The 21,952-nt window shown below is 42.3% G+C and overlaps 1 protein-coding gene across 1 annotated transcript in view; it reads right to left on the reverse strand.

Moving 5' to 3' along the window:
* pard6gb (par-6 family cell polarity regulator gamma b) overlaps positions 1-18,449 on the reverse strand; it is a 53,863-nt gene extending 35,414 nt beyond the window's left edge. Inside the window, exons 1-2 of the mRNA XM_080735172.1 lie at positions 18,205-18,449; positions 11,709-11,931 (exon numbers count right to left, since the gene is read on the reverse strand). Coding sequence (XP_080591298.1) covers positions 11,709-11,931; positions 18,205-18,276 — 295 coding nt within the window. The 5' untranslated portion in view covers positions 18,277-18,449. The remainder of the gene's footprint in view (positions 1-11,708; positions 11,932-18,204) is intronic.
* Between the last annotated feature and the right edge of the window lie 3,503 nt (positions 18,450-21,952).

The raw sequence follows: 21,952 nt of genomic DNA on the forward strand, positions 1-21,952 counted from the left end.
TGTGTAAGAACTGACCCATAAGGGTAACATTTTATACTCTTGAAGCTGGAGTAAAGTTGAATTAACCATCAGGACTTTACAGTGTCAGCACCAATCTCTATATCCATGTTTTTATTTACTGTAATGTAATTTCTGGCAATAAAAGGACCAGAAATATAAAACATTTTTCAAAGACAATGGGACCTTTTTAAGTAACCAAAAGATTGTTGAGGGCGGCTTTGAAGACACCAAGCATATCATATTTGAGAGTTGAATATTGCAGCCGTACTTTTGAAGGGATAATTCATTTTGTGGGGAATTGTATTGTTTTTCCTACCTACCCAGACTGTCCGATGGACATAAAAAGGGCATCCATCCATCATAGATGTCTTTTTTTATGTCTCTGCTGTGTGCGGTTTGAAGGTTTATGTTGAATGGTGAGCCTAGTTTAGCTCAATTCAATTCCTGGATGTCTGCAGGATCAAGTACAGTAGCACCTCCTCTATACAAAAAAAAAGGAAAAAGACTTTCTACAAAGCAGAGGGTTTCATTCTTTGCACATTAGCAAAGCATTAACACAGGGGTCTTCAACAGGGGGTCCTAGACCCCTAGGGGGTCCCCAGAGTTACTACAGGGGGTCCTCCAAATCTTTGTGTGATAGGAATATTATTTTAGATTAACAACTTGAACCCTCGCATCCCTTTTCTGAGGAGAACTTTGGCCTAAAATAGCAGATCTACAAGCTGTAGATCGTCTATTTTCGTCAAATAGGTTGGGTGTGGAGATAAAAAAAGAGAAGACCAAGTACCGAGTGATCAAGTTTACAAAGTATCAACAATTTAAGGGATTAAATGTCTGAAAAAACACATTAACACGAATCCAAAACATCGACTGAGTGCTGTCAAACAAGTCTATGAATCTACCTGTTTTATACAACATGTAGAGGGGGTCCCTGCTTCCCGTTTCTCAGCCAAGGACCCCTTGGCATGAAAAAGTTGAAGAGCCCTGCATTAACAATTTCTTTTAATACACATGCTCATACAAAATAATTTACGTTTGCTGAGATATGCAGTGACATAAAAAGTGCAGAGTAGCTGACAGCTGGTCGTCATCTCCTTGCAGCAGCAGCAGCAGGCAGTGTGCGGGCATGTTGTATCACAACCAGCCACCCCTCTCTCTCTCCAACAAGCAGCTCCTTCACTGCACAGCCCGAGGGCCCTCTCCTCTCCGATAGCCAGAACAAAGACTGCGAGGTAACGTCCTGGAAGCTCTCACATAAAAGGCTGCACGGATTCTCAAAGGGCCCTCTGATGATCTGAAAGCGGATCGCAGCCATAAACTGCACAATGGGACAAAGTCTACCGCACGTTTATAAGCCCCAAAATAGACCGGCGTCGGACAGTATGAGGTAAGGCTGGCCTTTTTTTTTCTTTCTACCACGCCATTTGATTGGCTGAACAGCACGTGAACTGTATAATCCTCTGAAAGGCATCCAAAAGGCAACGAGGCAAATAAAAATTAAATAAAAAAGAAACAAAAAACTGAGCTTGTACCAATATTGCATTAGCTATACTAATCAAGAGATCTAATCTCATCTGTGCCTAGTATCAGGGGACTAATTCAGATTTCCGTGCTTTGGACTGGAATAAAAAGCAAGAGCTGATTACTGCTCTCCGTCACCCTCTCTCTCTGATGAAATGCTTTGGGGGCAAATTTTTGCAAACTGCAGTTACAGCGTCACATCTGTCACAGAGTCACAAATTCATTCCCCATCTGATGAAAAGTCAAAAGACGAGCGGCAGGAATACCAGTGCACACACGCAGACACACACACACGTACACGTGTTATGTGGCGCCCTTCGGCTGTTGTGTGAAACAAGACAGATGTGCTGCTAGATTCCTGAGCACACTAGCAATGAAATAAAGAACTCTTATCTGTATAATAGCTGCACATAATCTGCATGAACACAACAAACAAGTACAATGTTTTTAGTTTGTCTTGGGTAATCATCTCCCAAAGCATTTCAATAGAAGTTTCCGCCATTAACCACTTGTCTTAAACCTATAATTTATGTACGACGAATAGCGAAAATGCATCACGCACGACGTGTTTTTATTGTAGTAATTTGAGGAAATAAAATACCTATGATGAGTAGGGATGGGACGATATGAAAATTTCATGTCACGATTATTGTGACAAAAGAAATCGCGATTTACGATATTATCACGATAATCAAAATCCATTATCCTGGGGCCGAACATTTGCCAAAAAATAGCAGATCTACAAGCTCATAACGCGTCACAACGTGGCGCGTTGTGAGCTTGCGTTGTGAGCTTGTAAATCGGCTATTTTTTGTCAAAGACATTTGATAGAGTGAAAAAGACTGTATCAAGTATGTATATTACTAGTAAGACACCTCAGGGTGACATGCGACCTCGCCCTAAAGGGCGAGGTCGCGCCAATTCTTGACTATCTGGCCAACCACAGTGTTTCTCTGACGATTCTAGTTGTTATCATTCTGGGGGGAGTTTGTTCATGTTTTTGTGAGGGTGTCAACCCTAGGAGACACAGGGAGAACATGCAAACTCCACACAGAAAGGCCCTATCGCCAACCCCACCTAGGGTGTGAGCGATGGGGCCTAAACATGGAAATGTGGAGAACACTATATATGGAGATAGTCCAGTCCATCATGTCATAATGGGACTACCGTCATAGTAGCCATTGTTAGGCCGGAGTCAATGGCTGTGTCTATGACGGTAGTTCCATGACATATTGGACTAGACTATCTCCATATATAGTGTTATCCACATCTCCATGTTAGGACTCGTATATGGGCATAAAAAGTATGTCATGTGACATCAGTTCCTGTACAGACAGTCAGCCATTGACTCCGGATTAACAATGGCTACTGTCTATGACGGTAGTCCCATATGACATATTGGACTAGACTATCTCCATATATAGTGTTATCCACATCTCCATGTTTAGACAGCCAATGACTCCGGCCTAACAATGGCTACTTTCTATGACGGTAGTCCCATATGACATGATGGACTGGACTATCTCCATATATAGTGTTATCCACATTTCGTGTAGCCGCCCTGTACAGGAAGTGATGTCACAACTCGCTGACATCACACTGACATCACAGAGGATACGGAAGGACGGTCACGAGGATACGGAAGGAAGGAAGGAAGGAAGGAAGGACACTCAAGCGACACGGTTCTTCAGAGTATATGCGACCTTCGGTCGCAATCAAGCGACACGGTTCTTCAGAGTATATGCGACCTTCGGTCGCAATAAGTACTGTACTTATGACCAATTATAGAGGGTTTAAATGGTACCGGATATGCAGCTCGGCAAATAAAAGGTGAACTGATTCCAGTGCATGACGGAGGAAGTTATCAAGATAAATTAAATCTCCACGATACGATTATCGTGAGTGTTTATCACGATAAACGATAATATCGCCTATTGTCATAGGGACATCAGGTGGAAAGCGCCACAAAGAACCCAGAAATATTCAAAGGAGCAATCAGAAGAGATGCAGGATGGGCAATCAGAGCTCCATTGTGATTTCATAGCCAATAAGGTTATGTCAGGGTCAAGCATTCTATCGTCACTGTCAGGCAGAAACCTCATATCTCCAAGTTTCAAATTTGTAAATTTTTTGGCAAAGTAAAGCCCTGTTTCATCATACGGCCATCGCACAAAGGAGGTGAAAACAGCTGATCTACAAGCACACAACGCCTCGCACCACGAGGCGTTGTGTGCTTGTAGATCGTCTGTTTTCACTAGTTTAAATCATTTTAAAAATGATAAATACAAAACAAACGGTTTTGGACATACAAGGTTTCCACCCGACAACGACACTATGCAACCTCAAATCACTTATTGAACATAACCACTGGCTATGCACCTGTGCAGATATTAAGAGCCTGGAAAGGCATTGTACTCATGCATAATTCCAAACATTAACATTAAAAAAGAAATCCCGCTGATCATTTCTTCTTTTTATAGCTTTTAAGATTTCAGCAAAGCTCTGCAAGCGAGCCTAGCGTACAAAGTGTAGCAGCATGCAAAGGTGTGTTTCATTCTAATTCGAATTAAAAACAAAATCATCTTCAGGTCTTTTATTTTTCAGGTCATAAATAAATAACTGTATTGGTTTAATGTGTGTGCTTTTAAGTCAGCTTAAACCGGTTCAATTGCCATTTCATTATTAAACTGTGTGTGTTGCACAGACTGTCTATAACCCTGTTTTTATAGTGTTATCCCTAGTTTTCACAGGTGTGGGAAGCAGTTACGTTACCAGGGCTGTGTGTGCTCATGCAGTTGGCAGACATGATGACCTTGGTCTACCTCATCCGCTGGATTTACTTAAACCCGCAGGCCTTTGCAAAAAAAGTCCCTCTCTTTTTATTAGGAGTTTAGTCTACCTTCAGCTCACTGGTGCAAAACAAACTGCTCTGAACATTTTGCTTTCAGAAGCAGCAACACGTTGAACATTATGTTTTGTCTATCAAAAGCAAGGTTAAACTGGCATGCGTTGTGAGCTTATAGATTAGCTATTTTTTGGCAAGGAATCTGAAGATATTTAGTGTAGTGGGAAAAAGGAGGGGTCCTAGTATAGATCTCCGGAGGACTAAAGTCAATATAGGGTTCAAGTGGTTAAAAGCTAAACTGTAGGCAACTTTCACTTTGAGGCTCTCCGCAGCCTATTTTGAATGATTTTGCATAGAAGGAACAAAAGTTGAATGTTCAGTTAGTGCTTGTGATAATCTTCCTCTATATATAAACAGATCATGAATACACAGTCCTTAAATATCAGACGTCAGAGTGCAGCACAGTCTGTATCACGGAAACATAGCTTCTTTGCATTATACGTCAAATAGTAGGTGACAATTTACTTTTGTATGATTTCTTAATAGGAATGCGTTGAAGAAGGGTGAACTAAACTAACCAAACCAGATCAGTGTTTTGCTTCCTCTGTCCAGTCACACATGTCCTTTGTGAAGCTTCATTTAAACTCCATCACAAGACAGTGTTGATGGTCAAGAACAACTGGTCTTCAAGCTAACAACCTGTCGTATAAATTGAGCTTAAGCAGGACCTCAATGGGAATTGTGTGAGCTTCCCTGACCCTCGTCTAATGTGAATGACCAGCCCAGTGCACATGACTGAACTACTACAATCAAACACACACAGCTAGGCAGAGGTTCACACACACACACACACACACACGCACGCACGCACGCACAGTCCAGACAGACAAATGCAAATTCAGCACACTGATGTTTGCATGTCCGTCATTGATTGACATCTGACTCCTACAAGTTCCTCGATGTCCACCACAGTGACACGTTCGCTGATAATTTTTACAGTTATACAAAGTCAAGGTCTCTCCACTTTTAACCTGGTGCCTTTGTCTAACGCAAAAGTTAACATAATACTGTATATGAAAGCTCACACTTTTGCTATAAAATACCTTTCTCAAGACAATCTTGATAGTTGATGTTTCATTATAAAAAATCACCATGTAATTTAAAACATTTTTACAGGTTACAGGTGACTTGATTGTAGGGATGGGACGATAGGTGATATTATCGTTTATCGTGATAAAAAAAACACTCGCGATAATTGCATCGTGGAGATTTACATTTATCGTGATATCGTCCTCCGTCATGCCCAGGGATCAATTCACCTTTTATTTGCTGAGCTGCATATCTGGTACCACTTAAACCCTCTATAATTGGTAAAAAGTACTTATAAAATATATATCTTTTTTTTCACTCTCTATCAAATGTCTTTGCCCAAAAAAATAGCCGATCTACAAGCTCACAACGCGTCGCATTGCGACGCGTTGTGAGCTTGTAGATCGGCTATTTTTTGGCAAATGTTCCGCCCCAGCATAATGGACTTTGATTATCGCGGTAATATCGTAAATCGCAATTTCTTTTGTCACAATAATCGAGATATGACATTTTCATTCATATTGTCCCATCCATACTTGACTTGGTGTGGGAGCTTCATTGGCTTTGTAAACATTTCTCAACATGCTGTCATCATATCCTACAGGGAACAATAGGGAACAGTGGCAGGATCATAGCGGTGCAGTCACACTGCTGCTGCACGTGGCCCACTGATCTCAATAACAATGGCAGTCTGAGCCCTGAGGGAGCCAGGTACACACACACACACACACACACACACACACACACGCACAATGTTACAGACTCAGAGCTCAAATGAAACATGGGGATGTCCGCTCTCTATGGGGAGGTGGGGTGTTTCCAGGTTCATGAGTTCTGCATGAGTGATTTATGCGACATTATATGACGACGTCACTTGCCAAAAAGAAAATATTTATCAGATGCGAATTGCATTGTTAGCTTGTAGATCGGTTCTCTTTCACAAGTGACAACGTTGTGCAATGAGTGTGTAAATTAAAACTGCACTCTGGAACTTTGGAAATTTCGGAATGGTAGCGTAGGTTTTTTACAACAAGGGTTCATATTTTAGATTGTAATTAGAGAGAAGAAAAGATGAGTGTTAAAATGTTTCTTTTACTGCTTTCTATTGTTTTAGCGATTTTAGTATTTTGATTTCAGTGGGTGGGGGCATGCGTACAAGTGGCTAAAAATGTCTTTATAGTCACAATAAGCTGGCAATTTCTTTGTTACTATTTACACCAGCCTATTTACACCAGCCCCCATAAATCACATCTGCCCATGAAAGATTGCGGTGCATCTTGGGAATGGGCTTATTGTGTGTAAAAATACATATTTACACATTTATACAAATCAAAATCGTAAAAATATATTTTCTTTTCCCTAATGACTATCTAAAATATTAACCCTTGTTGTAAAAAAACAAAGTTGTCCTTTAACTAGCACATATTTGGAGGTGTTCTCGCTTCACTTCCATTGAGAAATGTAGACCCTGGTGTCAGATAGGACACAGGTACCGTACTGGTTGACAACTAGTAGTACTACCTGGATCTCCCCTGGCCAAGTGAGGTTTCCTTCTTGAAAGACCGGTAGATGTTAGTTTGGTCTCCCATTCAGGAAACGCAGGTTCAAATCCCGGATAAGACGTGACTGGCAAATGGCAGCTTTAAGCTTAACCCGTAGCGTGTAAACATTATGCTTACAACCCCACTTTAGTCTCCTGTCCCATCTTTTCTTTCAGGTTTGACGAGCTGGTTTAGAGTGTGGAATGCATTGCACTCAGTCACCAGACGACCTGTCAAATGATTTACAGAGTTGTAGGACCCCTATTGTCAATCAAACCAAATTCAATTTAATCTCAGCTGCTTTCACAAGACTTCCAAGTATGTATGTTTCAAAAATAAATATACTTGCATATTTTTTTGTACTCCCACTTTTTCAGTGGAAGTCAAGACAGAGAAAGTAAGTAAGTCGGGAGTGGCTTATTGTCGGTATCAGCCGGTAACACGCGGGAGTCTGTCCCCGTCACAATGCGCTAGACCCCTGGGAGATGGACTGCTGAGGTGGAGAGCCACACCTACCATCAGCTCCCAGTACTTGCCGCACAACTTGCCAAGCCGTGCTACTCATACGCTGAGTTGGCGGAGAAAAGAGAGACATTTAGATACTTTGGGGAAACAACTATTGTTGGCTGCCATGGAAGCCGCATTGTTGGGTGTTTGCAGAGTGTGTGTTAATATGTGTGTGTGTGTGTGTGTGTGTGTGTGTGTGTGTGTGTGTGTGTGTGTGTGTGTGTGTGTGTGTGTGTGTGTGTGTGTGTGTGTGTGTGTGTGTGTGTGTGTGTGTGTGTGTGTGTGTGTCTGTGCGTGCGTGCGTGCCTTGTACGTCAGTGCATGTATGTGTGAGGGCCCAACGCAGGTTGAATTTGCCTGTGTTAAGCTAGTTACAATGCTCCCACTGAGACAAATGGTGAGTCACAGTGTCTTTGTAAGCGCGTGTGTGTGCATGTGTAGCCCACTCAGTCTCGGGTGGTCCGCAGACGGGAAAGAGATGAGTAGCTACAGGGTGACACCAAGTGCAGGCTCAGTCACCCATGACCTGTGTTGGTACACTGGTACAGCCTGGCACAGCTTCACACAACACACATACCACTTGAAAAGGACACAAAAGGCCAGTAGGGCTCCATGTTATAAAAGGAAAACATTATGTTTCTGACTGGTGGGGAAAACTATTAGGCAATTTCAAGATGAATTCGTTGTTTCAGAAGAAGATGCAACCATAAACGGGCAGTTATGTCTGTTGTTCACACACACAAACTGTCAGGTGGAAACCTTGTATGTCCAAAACCCTTACTTTTCGTTTTCGACAAGTTGTGAGCCAGCAGATCTTCAGACTTCAATATAGTATAAAATCAGCCGAACTCTAACCCTTAACCTAACCTCTAAATGCCTAATCCTAAACCCAAATGTAATCTTTTCCTATTAAGTCTACCTTAAACTCATTAAGCCCCGAGGCCGATTCTTTAAATGCCTTCAAATCACAATTTTTCAAAAATGTATAAAAATTGCAGATGTAGCTACACGACGTGACGTGAGCTTGTATATCTGCTATTTTTGACTAAAAATCTAATGTGACAAAGATGTTTTCCTGGTTTTAATGTGTTAAAAGATTATGTAACCAACATAAACAACGGGACCAGGAAGTTTACACACACACACACACACACACACACACACACACACACACACACACACACACACACACACACACACACACACACACACACACACACACACACACACACACACACACACACACACACACACACACACACACACACACACACACACACACACACACACACACACACACACACACACACACCTCATTGTCCACTCACCAACAATAGAAGCCACTGAGGCTTTATTGTGTTTTGAGCCAAGTCCAGAGTCACAACAGCACACATCACCATGTCAGCACTCTGTTTACGCCACGACCACAGCAACTGCAGGAGCAACAGGCCTTCTCACGGCCAACCATAGCTGTCCCGCAAGTGGGACATTAGGTAACTTCAAAATATATGTCCAAATCAGCGTTCATATTCCTTATGGATCATAGGCATCTTTATAAGACAATACACAATCAAGAATGACAGAGAATTTGGGAAATGGATCCAAATGCAACTATTATTGTCTCCTTCCAACAGGGTCCAAGCTAAATATTATGCATGTACTGTACATAGTGTGAAGCTAGGCAGAGAACCAGCCAACCAGGTATAGAATGTTCCTCACGTTTATTTATTTATTTGTAATTTATTTGTAAAATGTTGTATTGTTAGTAGTATTTTGTCCGTGGTTAGTCCGATGCATGGAAAGGTGTTGAGGTGTTATATAAACAGAATTATTAACAACTGTAACTGATGAGTGAGCTGGAGTCACACATTTAGTTTTTACTCAGTATTGTAGAGTGTAGATATCTCAGTCAGTATTAACAGTTCAGAAGCACATTGTTCAGCTTTGGCAGATGGACCTGCCCCAACATACAATCAGAGTATTCAGGATGGAGCCTCTTTAAGACACTGTATCAGACCAAATCTAAAGGGGATTGCGGCCGGGCCTTGTGAATAGCCAAACGCTCTTTCAATCTCCAGTCCGCTACAAGATAATTCAACACATTGTGCCATGCTTTTGTAGCTCGACGACTGGACCACAATTAAGACAAAACCTTCGAGTGTACGTGCCCAAAACAAAACCACGCCAGGGACATTCCAAAAGGGATTGGAGGATGAATAGATGCGAGTGGTGATAGATTAATTTGTATGCTAGCTAGCTAGGTAGTTGGCAGGCAGTCAAGGCCCACTACAGATCTGGGATCAATGAGAGAGAGGGAGAGAGATGGAGAGAGGGAATACAACTGGTTCCCATTCAGTGTTCCGTGGTGCTCTATTGGAACAAGCGAACAAGTACGTGTGCACACGCTCCCACACGCACACACACAGCTCAGCAAGGAGCCTCTCTTTTCATGCAGATCCTTTGTCTCTCAGTAATGTCTGGTATGCCGGGATACTGGCTTTGCTCAATGACCTGATTTCTATGGGGCTGCCAGTGCACTGGCCTGCGTGTGTGTGTGTGTGTGTGTGTGTGTGTGTGTGTGTGTGTGTGTGTGTGTGTGTGTGTGTGTGTGTGTGTGTGTGTGTGTGTGTGTTCGTCTGCCTGCAAGCCCTTCCTTTGGATAAGACGAGCCTTAAACTGTCCAGACAGACACAGATCTAGCCAATAAGACGACAGGAAATGCGTGTGTGTGCACACACGCACATGCACACACACACACTTGCATGACATAAACAGAAAGTGCCAGAGTTCTTGGTGCGTAAGGACAAACATAACTGGGTGAGAAGATATTGTGTGGAAAAGTGTTTTTTGATTAGCAATGGTACAGTAACACGTCACACTTCACGCTACATGAGGCCCCTGAACTAAAAACATGAACTGTAAATAGTAAATACTGCTATCAATTTACAGGTTGCACAAGACCTAGTAATACATTCTATTACAAAATGAAAAGTGTGGCTCTTCTATAAAGCATATTTTCAGTACAAGCTGAGAATTGCGACATTACAGTAGGTTAACATTTAAGTAAACATGAATGGCTCGTGCTTAAATCCCTCGTTAAATCCGTTGTGATATTGAATTCTGCCATTATATTCATTAGTCCAGTGTTTCTCAAAGTGGATTCCAGGGACTTTGTGGGTTCCTTTAAGGGGGTCTAAATTGACCCATACAAGTCTGTAACTCTGACAGTGTCCATTTGGTTCCATTTGTACACTGTCAGAGTTAAGGGGAGACGTTGAAATGTGAAAGTTTGAGAAACACTGCATTAGTCAGTACATGTATGGAGGAAGAAATAGGGCTTAAAGTGGTTAATTTGTTGTGAAAGAGAAAGTACAAACGGTGCAGTTTGCATTGTTCCTTGTCCTCAGGAACCCCAATCTCCCCAGGTGCCCTTTGAATTCTGCCTCTGACTATTATTTCAAGTTGCACCCTGGTCCACTTTGTGGACGATTCTATTAACCATCCTGGCGTGCCTATTTTGGGGATACCATTAAAACAGTTTTCAAAAATGTTTCAAAAATAGCCGATCTACAGCATAAGCTCACACAACACGTGACATGTTGTGAACTTTGTTTATATATGGCTTAATGCTGCTTTCACACTAGCTACAAAATGGCTAATCATGGCCAGCTACATTGCTTCCGAGTTGAAATGTCGCTTAAGCCACAGCCACACTGTATGTTGTGTGTAATGACAATGGTACAGTTTAATAGCTTAGGGAACTGTTTAATAAGGAGAAGGAGTTTTTCTTCCCATTTATGGAAGAGAACAGGAATTGTGTGGAGAGGGAAGGGGAGTGGAAATGGTGAAACACAAATGTATTGACCTTTCACTGCTTCACTGGAGTGCTGAAAAAGGTTGAGGACAACTCAATGTCACTTTTGTTGATCTAATGCACCACGTCTGTCATGCAGTGACAAGTGTCACTTTTGTAGCTTCATGTCGCTACTTTTGTGAGGTGTACCTGTGAAAAGCTGACACCCCACGTATTTCGAGTGTAGAGACTTAAAAAAGACACTGGAAAATCTCAAGTAAGCCTACGTAAAAGGACACATTATTGACGTGTTTTTAAATGTATTTTGATGTAGGCCAGCAGGGAGCTCTCCAGAACTCTGCCCACAACAGAACAGAGGTATCCAGGGCCTGCCTGGTGTTCAGGTAAATACCTTGTCTCTGGATGAAGACCCTCAGCAGCGGGTGTGCGGTCGACACCGCCTTGCAGAAGTTGTCGTCGTTGTTGATCGGCAGCAGGTCGCCGTGGACGTCAGCGTAGCCGAGCAGCACCTCCATGTTGGCGATGCGGTGGATGTGCATGATGAGCTTGTAGAACTCCTCAAACTTTCCGGGCTTGACCCGGTCCACCGAGAAGCGGCGGAACTCTGCGCCGTACTGGAGACAGACAGGAGGATCAGAAGAAAAGACAAACGGAAAACATTAGAGGGACAGTCAGTCGTCATGGCGACTAAACAGGAAGAGGATACTGGCAGTCTTCTTGACCTTGTGGAATTTATCTAACCCAGTTCGCTGACAGACTGACTGTATACTAGTGTGGAAGCATAGTTGAACTCTGTCACAGCTCTATTCATCCTCTTTGGGTACAATAAGTTATGGTGTCTTTCAGTTTCATGCATGCTGGCCTAATTTGTACTGCGAAAACGTGTTGTGCAATGAAAATGACATCATTTTCAACTGAAAAGTAAATTGTCAACGTGACTAGGGCTGTCACGATCATTTTACATGACGATTAATTGTCACTCAAATAATTGCGATTAACGATTTAATTGTGTTTTTGTCATTGACAATTACATTACCGTTTGGCTTTTTATAGCCTTTGAAGTTGCACATGGTAGATATCACACATAACCTAAATATAAAAAGAAATCATTACTTTATACTTAAATAACATTGATAGTGGAAACAGCTGATCTACAAGCTCACAACGCGTCGCGATCGTTGTGAGCTTGTAGATCTGCTATTTCCACTATTTTTCAACATGGAAACGATTACGACGATTATGAAAAATAATCGCGATTATGTCAAATAATTGCGATTAGACGATTATGTAATAATTGTGACAGCCCTAAATGTGACTCGCATCTACACCTTTTCTATTACCCAATACCCATGCAGGCCTTATAGTAAATTATTAGCCAACTCAAGGAAGAGTGGAAACTAATCTGGCTGCATAGCAAAACCAGTTTCAGTCAGACAAGTCAAGGTGATAACACATCTCATGATGTGATAAAAGCGGCATAGCGCGCTCTCAATAATGGCTTCACGAGGATAGTAAAGAGGAAAGATTCTCTATATTCTGCCATCTGCCTAATTAATCCCCTAGAAAGATTCCGCTTTTACAGATCCAACATCTGATAGAAAGGTTGGTCATTGTCCTATAGTTAACAGGTAGGAATACCTTTTTTCCTATGACAGTTGTAGTTGTGCAATTGATACTCCTTCAGGCTGAGTCTACAAATGCCTTATAAATTAGTTCTCAAACTATTTTGTAATTCAAAATTATTCCAAAAATATCAAACTACTTTTTTTACATAAGACTACATTTTTGAATGCCACAGATGCGTTCCCAGTCTTAATGGGTCTAGGAATAGGATCAATTACAGAAAAGCTTCAAATGCACATGATTTTTATTTTATTTATTTTTTAAACATGCTTGTGTGTAGGGATGGGATGACAAGCAATATTATCGTTTATCGCGATAAAAAACACTTGCGATAATCGTATCGTGGAGATTTAATTTATCGTGATATTGTCCTCCGTCATGCACTGGGATCAATTCACCTTTTATTTGCCGAGCTGCATATCCGGTACCACATAAACCCTCTATAACTGGTAAATGTACTTATAATATACGTACTTGATACAGTCTTTTTTTCACTCTCTATCAAATGTCTTTGCCAAAAAGACTTGCAACGCGTCTGCACATTTTTGGGCAAATGTTCCCACCCCAGGATAATGGCTTTTGATTATCGCGATAATATCGTAAATCGCGATTTCTTTTGTCACAATAATCGTGATATGACATTTTCATATCGTCCCATCCCTACTTGTGTGTGTGTGTTGAGTGTGTAGCAAATAGAACAATCCAGGTAGATGAGTAAGACATTTTAGAATGTGGAGATGACATCAGGAGTTAGCCCCACCTCCCGCCCACAATACACGTGCAAGGGAACACACTTTTACAAGTGCTCTATACTTGGTCAACTCCATTTATCACTCCACACCAAATTTGTCAAAAATAGCTATCTAAAAGCTTACAAAGTGTCACAAAACACAAGTCAAAACACACTGTGATCTTGTAGATTGAAATGCCCAGAATAGAGATGCCAGGGTTCATATGTTAAATAAGCAGTTCTGCTACGGTTCTGCTTTTTGTGCTAAGGTCACTGGCCCACAAAGAGGAGAGGGTCATGGTGGGGTCATCATGTGACATTAAAACTAGGAGGGAATACGCAGGTTAAAGAAAGAGCCAAGAGTGAGTGTCGAGTGAGCATGAGGACAGTAAGGAATAAAATATAGATAAAAGGATATCAACAGAGAGAGAGAGAGAGAGACAGAGAGAGAGAGAGATACACCATGAGATGGAGACAAACAAAGGAACTGCTTGCTTCTGCAAACCACAACACAAGACAGTCAGAGACAATAGCACTGGAGTCAAAATCACAGTGGTAATTTGTTGAGTGTGGTGTGATGTATGTTACTGTAATTATCAGAGAAGAGAAGAGAAGAGAAGAGAAGAGAAGAGAAGAGAAGAGAAGAGAAGAGGACAGCGGGTGTGGGAGTAGAAAACAAGTTCAAACGATTGATGAGGTTAAGAGGACAGAAGAGAGGTAAGGTGACAGCTAGGACAGAAGAGGACACATTAGTCAGTCAGCTCTGCTCTGTAATTAGGAGATGACATATGATCATAATAGAAGAGTTGCATGCTGGGAGGAGGCTGGTGGGACGGCAGGTTTGTTGGAGTTTGCCAAACTCTCATACAGTTCTACACCTCACACACACACACTAATGCACAAACAATGAGTCACTTGACACATGTTGGCAGCAGTGAAGCCTCCATCAGGGTATTTATAATAAGTTGACAAACATGTTTCTCAGAAGGCAAGGGGAATATTTAAGTGCAAAAACTGAATTGAACTGCATAATTAACATAACATCGTACCCGAATGACCCCATAATGTATATAAGCGGGAGTTCAGCCAGTTCATTTAGTCACTGGCGCATACTTTTTCAGTCAAGATTGACAATTCATGTCAACCTTAGAACCACAGAATTGCACTGTACTTTTTTTCTCAGCGAGGGTATAATAAGCTTTGAGCAAGTCTGAACATGGTTGATTAATCAGTCACTGGCCTAAATTTGAAATCCAAAACCTGAGAGTACATCACATGAATGGTGACATCACTACTCTCGTCCAATCAGAGTGAAGCAACATTAACAGGCTCAAACAAGTCCTGAGACAACACTGGATCATCTCACCTCTGACACAGAGGTGTAGAATAATAAAAGCTTAGCTTACTGCACACTTCTGTTTTTACTTGAATACTGTTTTGCGCCCGCTGGCCTGTCTGCCTGGTTAATGTTCTCCTGTTGTCCCACTAACAACTGTATTCTTCCTAGGACATTAATAATGCATACAAAATACTACATTTCAAGTGCAGCAGGTCTAAACTGGCCCCAAGACTCGAAGATCAGGCATGCTAATGAGAGTGGAAGGTCAAGAAGGAACCTGAAATTCTTGCGCTTGACGGTCACCCCCTCTCTCTCCCCCATCCCTCTCTGACCCTGTCTATCACTGATAACTGTCGCCAGTGAGGGAAACCAGCTCCGGACCCAAGGCTCCATAACAGCCAGATGGACACCTCTGGTGTCGCCTCCAGATAGGCTTATCACTAGAGCACCTTCACCGTCGGTGAGAAAAACCAAGCTGACTGTGACAGGAACCTCAGGAACCCACCGTCCAACAGTAAACAATCCAGACGAGTTTAAATATATCAGCCAATATCAAGCATCAGTCTTATTCATCCAGTAAGTTTTCAAAAACAACTCAGATTTAGAGTCTACATTTGGTGTCTGTAGATAGATGTTTTCTCCATATGGCAGGGTTCCCCAATAGGCGGCCCGCAGGCCATTTGCAGCCCGCGGGGGGCTACTGTCTGGCCCCCACCAACCCCAGTAATAATGGTAGTATAAGAGCAGCAACAACCAACAACACTAGTATATCATCATTGTTGGGTGGAAACCTTGTACGTCCAAATCGTTCGTTTTGTATTTATCATCTAAAAAAATGACTAAATGCGAGGCGTTGTGTGCTTGTAGATCTGCTGTTTTCACTAGTTTTGTGCAACGATCTTGTATGATGAAGCAGGGCTTTGCTTTACCAAAAAACGTACACATGTGAAACTTGGAGATACGAGGTTTCTGCCCGACAGTGACAATATCTGAACTGTTGCTGGAGTAGCGGAAACGCCACCGTCGCCCCCTGCAATGTTGTGGCCCTCTGCTTGGTACCCTAGAGATAATTCAGACCTTGGGGAAAACTATTTAGGGAATCCTGCCATATGGCATCACAAAGTCTGGACTTGGGGGACGTGTGGGCATGATGCTACACATCAATCAAGAGTAAGACACCATGATACAGACACGATACCGAAACTGCAAGTCTGCAGGACAAGACAACAGTAATGAATGACAATGACTTAATGGTGAACTGGATGAGGATGGTTCGATGAGTCATCTTATCGGTCCTATCCGTCCTAAGCGGGACGGTGAATGACAATGACTCAGCGGCACTGACAATAACTTCTAATGTGACGACACAGTCAACATCCACCATCCCCACCCACGCAATACCAAACGTGTGAGTCCCTCCCACCTCCTATACCCACAAACAAGGCCTGGCAGGCTTACAAACAAACAAACCACCTACAGCCCCATTTCCATGGAACAAACTTTAACCAGAGGACCCGTCCCGTCCCAGCCTAGCCAACAAACACCCACTCAACTCTTTTTCACCCTAAATCACTCTGTGGAGTGGATATACCCACAAAATGATGGATGAGCCACACAGGGCTAGGTGTGTAGGAGGGTGGTTTATGATCTTGTGCCCAACTAGTCTTTTCACTTCACAACAGGGATGGAATTGTTTAGAAGGCAGCGTGTAAAAGAGACGCAGAGAGAGACAGGGCAATAAAAAAATAAGCAGAGATTGGATTTATGTGTGTTAATTTGTTAGATACGGTGTTTGAGAGATAGAGCATGTGATTGCATATTATGCAAGAGTGCATGTGCATGCAATATGCATGTCAGGACCTCTCTCTCTGCCATAAACTGAGAAGGAAACTAACACTTTTACACTGACACAGTGCCATCTTTTAGCAGCATACACGCATTAATGTATTAATGCTAAATCGCCACCCTCCCAAAGCCATCATAATCAGTTACTTTTACAACCTCGTCCCTTTTTATCTGGGCAAGATCTTGTATTTATTTATGTCCATTAATGTTTCATAGGCTACTTTGTTAACCCGTTCACTCTGTCAGTCCAAGTGCAGATGGACAGGTCAGGTTGGAGCTGTCCATTTATGCCATGTTATTACTTGTGTTGTGATAGAACACACATGATACAACCAAGACTATATTTACATTTATAGGCTAATAGTTCATGCTTTGTGCTAACCCAGTCAATGCAAGTGCATGACCAGGCCATATGCTACTTTGAGTCTTATATTTAATGTCATTGTTTTATTTTATGTTTTACTTATTTGTGCATCTCTTACCTTTTATGCTTACTGTGGTGTGGATGCTGTATATGACACCTGCATTTGGACTAAATGCACAATTGAACGTATCTATAGAACATTTAACTGTGTGTAACAGGTGTGAAAACATGCAAAACATTCAACTACCGTAATTGATTGATTCCTAAGCCTCAGCTTCCATATGGAGCCAGGAGAGATGCTCTGACTAGTAGTGGGCTGCGTTATGAGAGCCTAATGCTAATGGGTCGATAATATATTTGTGGCCATTCGTGTTATTATTGGTTGACCGATCTGAAAGCGAGCGGCGGCAAACAATTGGCATCAATGTTGCCAAAATACACGCGTCGGTTGACGCTGCAACAATGTAGCAAAAACGTCCGAGGGGGCATTGGGAATACTAACATTATTATGTGATGTTTATTATGGGACGAATGCCGCGTTGCGGGAGGAAAAGAGTAAACCAAAAGAGGCTATTTATTTTACAACATTGTCATCCACAGAGCTTCGTGGCGAGTCGGGGAGAAGTCTTCTCCTTCCAACTCCAACTCCCCAAAAACTCACAGCAGGATTGAGTCCTACAGCGGGATTTCAACACCAAAGACTGAAAAATACACGAACATACAAAACAAACGCACGACCGCAAACAACTTTTGCGTTTCTTGAACGCGAGGGTCGCTCAGAAAGCATGAAAAACCCTCGGCAAGTAGTTTGTAAGATGCACCACACGAGTAGTGTCTCCAAACAAGCACACACTAGGCTACAGCCCCGTTAACGGGACGGGCGGACGGGGGTCCCGGACCATGTGAACAGGGGTTTCCTCATCAAATCCACACATTATAAGCCCAACATTTATCATTTACGGAGGCAGATTTGTATCTTTTCTCACCTTGCTTTTCACCTCCACGGCGTTGCATTCCGCATGTCGCAAAGGTTGCGATCTGTTAAAACTTCGATTCATTGTGGTAGCGGTTAAATTATATAAAAAAAGAAAAAAAAAGTTCAGCGATGTGCCCACCGAAAAGGGGCTTAAAATCCACACTTGAATAAAAAACCCGATCGGTCCCGATCAGTTCTGCCAGCAGTATGTCTGTCTTTTAGTTCAGCAACAATCTTTTACGCCCTCGCATTCCTTGTGCTGTTCTCTGCATTAACCGTTTTTGGGAAAAGTTGACGGGAAAATAAAATAGGAGGCGAACAAATCGCCGCCTCTGACTGACTTGGGGGAGTGAGTTAAGTTTTGAAAATGACATCATCAGCCCAATGCTTTACAGCCCTCTAAAAACCTTATTACGCATATTAGTCCTCCCATGCGCCAGAGGACGCACTTGAGGGCAATCAAGTCGCCTGTCTGTCTGTCTGTATTTGTCATTTTACCAGTGGAGTTATAAAAGGACCCCCAAATTATTTTGGGGGGTCCCCAGATTAGCTTAATGTGGAACATTGTTTTCTTTCTCAACAGTAAACAAACCAAGATAAAGTTTAAGTGTATAGAGGGTGTATAGAGGGACCAAGAGGGTATATGCACATCATTTCTAAAGTGACAATTTAATACCTCTAAAATTACAAATTAAACACTGGCCAAATTGTCAAATATTATATATAGAAATATTTTTCAGAAATTGTGAAAATAGCCGATCTACATGCTCACAACGCCTCGCAACGTGAGGTGTTGTGAGCATGTAGATCTTCTATTTTCACAATAGAATCGTGTTATACAAAATGTAATGCCTCAACTCTTAGTGCTCGTCAGGGTGGGGGGGGGGGGGGGGTCCCCTGTTAAAATATGATTATTTTGGGGGTCACGGCCCGCAAAGGTTGAGGACCATTGATCTAGAGTAGCATGAATTTGAAGGAATATGCTCCTGTGTTTGTTTGTTTGTTGTTTGTTTGTTTGTTGGTTGGTACATCATTGGTTCCCAGGGGTCCTTGCAGAGGTTGGGGAGAGACTAATTTGAATGAAAATTAAAAAAAGATTACAATTAATGATGACATTTAATTGATTATTATTATCCATGTGATTCTCATTGTTGTAGATTGCAATTGAGCATTCAATCAGCACGCTAAATCAGGGGTCTTCAACAGGGGGTCCGGGACCCTTAGGGGGTCCTCAGAGTTACTACAGGGGGTCCTCCAAATCGTTGAGTGATAGAAACTTTTTTTCCTCCTTTTTTATATTAACGACTTGGACCCTAGCGTCCACATTCTGAGAACTTTAGCCAAAAATAGCAGATCTACAAGCTCACAACGCCTCGCAGCGCGAGGCGTTGTGAGCGTGTAGATCTGCTATTTTTGGCAAAGAGCTTTGGTGTAGAGGGGGAAAAGAGCAGACTAAGTACAGAGTGAAAGGTGAAAGTTTATTAAGTATTGACTGTTCAAGTGGTTAAATATCTGAAAACACAAAATGACATGAATCCAAAATACACTGATGATCGATCGTGCTGTAAAACAATGAAACTATATGGAATCTATCGAAAGGTTGTGGGGGTCCCTGCTTCATCTCTCTCTCAGCTATAAGGGGTCCTTGGTCTGAAAACGTTGAAGACCCCTGTTATAATACATTTTGATCTGCACACTTGACTCTCCACAGAATGTGGAGGGTCATATGTATTCTAGAATATGGATTGCAGCATGTATTCCTGTTTACAACATTCCTTGGCCCTTAGAGACGCCAGCCTGCAACAGCTGCAGACTGCCATGTTGTACTACTTAAAGGAGTAGTTCACCCCCAAAATGACATTTCTTTCCTATTAATTACTCACACCAAGTTCAATCTAAAAAATAATGTTTTTGTTACATTCCCAAGACAATAATTTGATTATAATTAATGTACCCCCATTGATTCCGGATGGAGACCCAAATGCATTTGGGTCCCCATTCGGAATCAATGGGCCTACGAAGAGTCTCCTCAAATTATTGGCTTGAATGCGACAAAAAATATTATTGAACTCAATCTATAGGGAAAAAAAGCCATTTGAGGGTGAACTACTCCTTTAATATCTGCTGCTGTACTGCTGTTTACAATGGGATAGTCAATGTTCTCTCACTGCACTGTCAATACGTTTATTGAGCTATGGGCAATGGGCATGCAAAGTTACTGTACCAGCATTGCTCATGTAATTACAATGCTCGATAGTATTCTGTTGTTGTTGTGGCTCCACTGTCATACCGGTTTTGATACAAATTATAGATATTTAGTGCAGGGTGCAATCAGTGCTAAAATATTATTGATATCATTTAGTTCATAATAAAATATTACATTTGAGAACAGGTAAGCTATAGACATTGAGGCGACCCACTCACTGACTCATTGACACGGACAGGATTTGCCCGGTTTCACCTACGGTCGCAATTAATATACCTTTTATTATAGTCAGCGGAATAAAACACAACGTTTCGGCCTGTGTTGGCCTTCTTCAGGTGTAAAACTGAGTTTTACACCTGAAGAAGGCCAACACAGGCCGAAACGTTGTGTTTTATTCCGCTGACTATAATAAATATTTGGGGAGCTTCGAGACGGTGTGCGGTCCTTCACTTCTTTTTTGCTGTACTTATTTTTTGGTCCAGCACCCGTCGTAGTCTCTTTGGATGTGCGTGTATCCACCGCCTCAGGCAATTAATATACCTACCATATACATAATACATTTTGTAACAGGAGTGGATCACACTGGTTAGTTTGATGGTTGAAGAGACATGGTAATAGCTTGATAGGAAACTCTCTTTATTCTTTCTCAACGAAAGTGCTAACCAAGCACTCAGTATTGCAATAGAAGTGGGGGAGACATAACGTCCACTACATCCATGCCTATATCTATGGTTTCACAAGCATGTAACACATGTGAAAATAAACGGAATAACGGACACCAAACAACAACATCAATCACACAACCAAAAAACAAATCCATTCTCTAACTCAAATAGCACAGTTGCCACAACAATAAGTGTGGGTACTCCCTGAGGTATGCTGGGAAAGCCTTCCAAGTTGAACTGGCACACCACGCTTTTACAGCCCCCCACCTGAGGGGTGTAACAGTCCCCAGTAACCAACCCACCCACACATCACAAAGTCCCAAAGGTGCTGCTGAGGCAACATGCCTCTTTCACTTCCCAGGCCCCTGAGGCTCGGGTGATGGAGTGTTAGTGTTGTCCTGTGGGGGGTATGCTTTCAGTACCAAGGGCAAGTGGACAGACAGATACCCGGAGGGAGGCTGGCCAGATCTCCGCTTTAGGACAGCCAGGGCGGCGGTGTGGTGTGACAGTTTCTGCAGCAGGGACGTGCAGAGAATGATAGAGAGGCAGGGGCTGGAATTTCCAAAAGGGCCTTTTGGTGGAAGCACCGAAAATAGTAGACCTCCAAGCTCACAGCGCGTCGCGAGCTTGGAGGTCAGCTATTTTCGGTGTGTGAAACCACACTGAACTAAGCAAGTCAATACTGGAGATGTGGCGTAATGGAATGGATTTCTACACAGAGAGGGCAAGATCATTCAACATTCTGCATTCAAGTTCAGGAGAGTTTTGACAAAGCAATTCTATTGAATGCTGCCTTCAGGTACGCATGGCATGGAAAGAGGGCATTTGCATTTCTTTCACCATAGTTAAACTTGCATTTATGGTCTGGAAAGGACAGTTTTTACAGA

The sequence above is a fragment of the Nannobrachium achirus genome, assembly GCF_963921795.1.
Source record: "Nannobrachium achirus genome assembly, chromosome: 10".
In the NCBI taxonomy this organism is placed as follows: domain Eukaryota; kingdom Metazoa; phylum Chordata; class Actinopteri; order Myctophiformes; family Myctophidae; genus Nannobrachium; species Nannobrachium achirus.